Genomic DNA, 5,233 nt, shown 5'->3' with positions numbered 1-5,233 from the left:
GATGTAGGATAATGAAATGTTTATTGAGGTCAAATAAGAATACCTCCATAATTACTGTCATAAATATAAATATTAGCTTTATACTTAAGTAACAATACCATATAATGCTTCTATAAATAAGTCTATATTATTAAAATGACAATAATAAATAAATTCATAAATACAAAATATTGATCCTGGATATGAAGTTATTTAGGTTTTTTGTTCCTAAAGGAAGAGAAAGTAATCTTTTTGATGGGAATAGACAATTGCTTTAAAAAAATAAATTTCTGTGTATAAAACACCGACTACAATAAAATGTTATCAGCAATTCTCATTCAGCTTGGAGGGTTGACCTTCTGGTCTTCCAGACACAGGTGACATTTTTCTCTTTTTTAAGCTAAGCAGGGGTTAATTTAGAATCCACGCATGATTGTAAATGTTTGCTTCCCATTTTCCTTTCGGTAAAAGAAAACCTGTAGGGGATCTTGTTATTTTAACAGGCAAGAAGGGTTAGTCATCCATTTTCCAGCTTTGCTCTGGTCAAATACAGGCATCTCTCAGGGCTATAAACAGCAAATTCAGTTCTCCAATTGCTTTGATCTCTCCATCCTCTCCAAGCTGTAAAAATAAGAACAAATGAGTATTTGAGCATTTATACCATGCTTTTTAAAGAGGATCAAGTCAGAAAAAGATGGTTAGGTTGCTGGAGACAGAAACCGAGTTTTTGCCTTTTGTAAGATTACTAATAATACCCTTTTACCAAGAAAATAATATGATTTGCCATAGACCTTAGAATTATGGTTAACTGAACTGAAAAGGACACCAGCAAGCACCACTCTCACCACTCTCAGATCTCACTGATCTACACGAATCAAGCTGTTTCAAGTCACTTGCTCACCAGAGCAAGTGGACTGAAGCTGTGCAGGCATCTGCAGGAACAAGTGCTGCCCCCTCGTCCCCGCCCGTGCCCTGCCTCACCCCTTCACGACAGTCTATGACCAACTAATTATAACAGCTCAGCTCACACAGCATTGGATCAAAACTGCACATTTACCAGTACACGTGGTTTTTTTCTGTTCCCACCTCCCTAACAAAGGGGGAAATACAGATTTTCACTTTTGTGGGGAAAATACCAAGTAAGTCCCATCCACTTGCTCAAATTAGTAGAAAGCCGAATACACATTCTAAACACCTCTTCTCTCCTCCTCCTTCCAAGTCCTATGCTAAAGAGGCTTTCCAACTACATAGGATGGGAAGGCAAATTCAAGTCCAAAGCATCCTCCTTTGAAATTCTCTAATCTATTAAATTTGCTCTAGATTCTTTCAAGGAAAACTGGAAGCCATTATCGTTCTCAATGCTTTGTTCTCCTTTCTCTTCCTATTGTCTTCCATCTTTCCCCCTTGCACATAATGCCAAACGGGACATTCTATATCTCAAAGATGCCAAAGAGCATAAAGAATGTCTCAGTTCTCTTGCCTTACTGTCTACCATGCATTCTACCACAGCCTGCTCTCTGCTATTACCTCCAGTGGCCGGGAATTAACACCTCCAAGCCCACCCTCCCATTTCAGTTAGTGCCGACAAGTTTCCCCTCAGGTTGAGCTTCCCCGGAGTAACATTCCTCTCTCACCTATGCATTCTGGAGCTACTGGTTTTTGCTTTGTTTTTTTCCTTTGTTTTTGTTGTTGTTGTTCTTGTTTGTTTTGTTTTTTGTTTTTTAAAAGCACAACCACTCTTCCACATGACACCCTATTGCAAATGTGAAAATCGATTCTCTCAAAATGTGTTAATATCTTTAAAATCTATTTCCCCATGTGGATCCCCTCAGATGTTTCTCTCTCACACTGCATTTTTCTAAGACCAACAAAGTTAACTGACATCAGGAATTCTTCACACTGGAAGTGCAAAGCACTTCTTGGCAATGGCATTCTAATATTCAGCCCTCCACACCTGGGTAAGAGATCCATGACAAGAGAATTGGTCTTCACAGTGGAAGACTACAAAGCTTTCCATGATCAAAGAAACGGTCATTCATTAAATCATGATTGGGAAGAAATACTTTTTTTGTAAAGAAAGATCAAGGTGGAAAAAAAGGGAAGATTGAGGTTATACCTGTTACTAAAAATTCTGTCAGCTAGAACCTTGATGCTGCTGAGGTTTAACTGTACCCACTTGCAAGAGCATCACTTTCGCTGCTAGCAATCATTCCTCTGGTTTTTGGATGAGTCACAATTGCTAGTCTGAGCCTTCTACTGGTGTTCCTTTCCCCAAATAGACCACGTGACAGTATCATTCTCTGTACAAATGCACACTAACCTACCCCAGATAGATGCTCACTGGGGATATGTTGAGGGAAGGAGGAGACTAGGAAGGAAAGGAATGAAAGAGGATTTCCAGTTCAGACTTGCGTTCATTCTAATAAATCCATTCTATTAAAACTGCATAAAAGAAATTGGGGTGGCTCACTCTTGCTTCTAAATTAAAACCAGTTGCTGTTAGGCATTATATTATAATAATTAAACAGAAGTATCAGTCATTCCAGAAATTCATCTTATAGGTAAGTCCAACTCTTCTGCTAAGGTTGTTCTGGATTTATTTCTCCAAGTTTTAGGCCATCAAGTCAATGGCTTCCAGTATTACTTCAAATAAATTTGTCCCCAGGTACTTCTCTATTTTTGAACAAGTGCTTATTTAAATTACATGAATCAGTAAAAATCTCAAATTTCCTGAAGAATTAATAATAGTAAAACTAACACAAATTGCTGCTGGAAACAATGCTGGACAGGATTCAAGAGACCTGCATTCCAGCCCTGGCTCTGCTACTGGTCATGCCCAGAGCATGCGATGATGAGATTAGAGGACCTAACTTCCTGGTCAGTCTATAATTCATAAAATTTGGAGATTTATTTATAAATATACAGATATATATACATATATTATATATATATTAGATATATATGTACCTAAATAATCAAACTGATGTAGGTGAATCAAGTAGAAAATTATACATAGGGGGAAAAAAAGAAAGAAAGAAAGGGAAGAAAAGAAAAACAACATTTGTCTCTCCTATTAATAGGCTAGCATTAGTAGTTTTAGTAGTACCTTTTTCACTGTGTCCTTCAGATTTTGCACATTTCTCTGAATATGCTGGTCATCACTGTTGATATGCTACAAAATGGAAACAGAGCACTTATTTTAACACTGTTGTACTGAAGTTTTGTGAACTTCAGCGTCCCTAACTGAGGTGTGTTATGATGCACCTGGAGTTAAAAGTTCTTAGCAATTTTACCCACAATGACCTAGATTTCACCAGTGACCTAGATTTTGAATTCAGAGCTCTTGAATTCCCTTGGACGCCAAAATCCAGTCATTTCCCTTACATGGGACCTCTCTTCATCTTTGGGAAATCCTACTGAGGTTTAAGTTTGTAGAAAGAGTGGAGTGGTTTATGTAAATTCTGTGAAGAATAAAACCCTAACTCTACAAAAAAAAAATCATTCTCAGAACAAGAAATGGACATAGAATGTCTTGTGTGAACAGGAGGCCCTCCTCTATAAATACTAGGTCCCTTCACTCTGCTCACTCCACTCCAGTCTTTTTTCACAATTTTAAATGTTTAGAGCCATCAAGGTCACATTCCTCTGCCATTGTCACTTCTCACCCAGTTCCAAACATTAAATCTTCCTGTTACCGTCTCTCTTTCTCGTCTCTTCTATCTATACTCGGGGCATCTATTTCTGCATCTAGGCATTTTTCTCTACAGTTCCTAACACCCTTCTCATCTCACATAACCTGAGATGCTTTTTCCCAGGGACAAGGAGCCTTCTGTGCTCTTGTCTATTAGACCCCCTTCACCACCATATATTCAAAATGTGACTGAATTAAAGCAAAAACAAATATCTGTGATTCAAAAATCACTTGTGATGGTGTTGCCGAGGCACCTCTTGCTGCAAGCCTGGGAAGGGGCAGGGAATGTTGGTGGAGAAGGGCTCTAAAGAGGAGAAGGGAAGAAGGCAAGCAAGCAGGAGAGTCTGGAGTTAGGCTAAGAAAAGAACTCACACATTGGCTTAGCCTGTTGCTGAGCTTGGTCAGGAAGGACTCCACCTCCTGCATATAGGGCTGGAATCTATGGGATTGGGGGAGCAACACTTCTTCAAGGGTAAAGTTCAATACCTCCTTCATCAGATAGCAGTGGTCTCCTTTCTGTAGGCAAAAGTGAAACAGCAGGGGTCATATTAGAGGGCATCCAGAAGACCCAAACCATCATCACCAGTATCCAAATAACCAAGGATGACATACTGTCTTGTATCATGAGTATGGCTTACATTGACTCCGTGGAATAGTGTATCCCCAATGAGACGAACATCTGTGTTGTTATCTGCCAAACTAGCCTGGAAGAGAAGAAAAGACTAAGTGCCTGGACATCAAGGAGCTAGTAGAAAAGTGTGTGGGTAAAGATGCTCTCTATCCACTCTCCCCAGAGTAACCCCATGAAGACTTAAAAAAAAAAAATTCAGATGTGTGCATGAGTTTAAAATAATGCACAGAGCAATAAGAGGGAAAACAGTCAGGTGGGATCATAAATGGCCTCTTTGGAGTAAAACTCAATGTACATATCAAGGCCAAAACAGAAGGTCTTCTGGTAAAGACCAATCTCCAAAGAGTCTCTAAAGAGACATAGAAAAATAATCTTCTGGTCTACCAGCAAGGCTAGATAATGGGTTCTTAAAGATCTCAGTAACACTTTGGAGAAAATTTGAGTAACTATTATCAGGTTCCAAGTAGAGAAGATGCGAAAGAGAGATAGACACTGAGATGAGTACCTCCCCAGCCAGCATGAAGGTGCGGTTGGTGATATAGGGCTGCTCGAAGTCGGAGTTGGCAAGCCTGCATTGAGAGCCGATGGGCACAGCTGCTCCTCCCTGCACCCACAGGGCAATGAGGAGGCAGCTGGCAGCCAGAGCTCCCAGAAGGGAAGAGTTCACAGATTTCTGCAGGGCAGCCATTGCAGACAACTCTAACTGGAACAAATGTTGACTAGAAAAGGAAAACCTGGTATCAAGAGAACAAGAAGCAAAAACATAAAGGTAAACCATTAGGTATCAAGAAGTATAGCACCTCAAATGTACCCATCGTCCCAAGTTTGTAGAAACACTTACTGTTCCGATGATTCTGCTTGTGAGGGGAAGGTAGAAGCTGCTGCTTTTTATAGCCCCCAGAATACACATTTTTTTGGTGAAAAATATGACA

General features: G+C 39.7%; 1 protein-coding gene across 1 annotated transcript; it reads right to left on the bottom strand.

Moving 5' to 3' along the window:
* Positions 1–522: 522 nt before the first annotated feature.
* Positions 523–4,989, bottom strand: IL22 (interleukin 22). The gene is made up of 5 exons (XM_044228030.1): positions 4,807–4,989; positions 4,309–4,374; positions 4,043–4,186; positions 3,086–3,151; positions 523–600 (listed from the first exon to the last, which is right to left on the bottom strand). Exons 1-5 carry the CDS (start codon positions 4,987–4,989, stop codon positions 523–525), a joined length of 537 nt encoding a protein of 178 aa, XP_044083965.1.
* Between the last annotated feature and the right edge of the window lie 244 nt (positions 4,990–5,233).

This window comes from Neovison vison, chromosome 12 (assembly GCF_020171115.1).
Source record: "Neovison vison isolate M4711 chromosome 12, ASM_NN_V1, whole genome shotgun sequence".
Classification (NCBI taxonomy): Eukaryota; Metazoa; Chordata; class Mammalia; order Carnivora; family Mustelidae; genus Neogale; species Neogale vison.
Note: the sequence above shows the minus strand (reverse complement) of the source record. Positions and strands in the feature narration are given on the sequence as shown.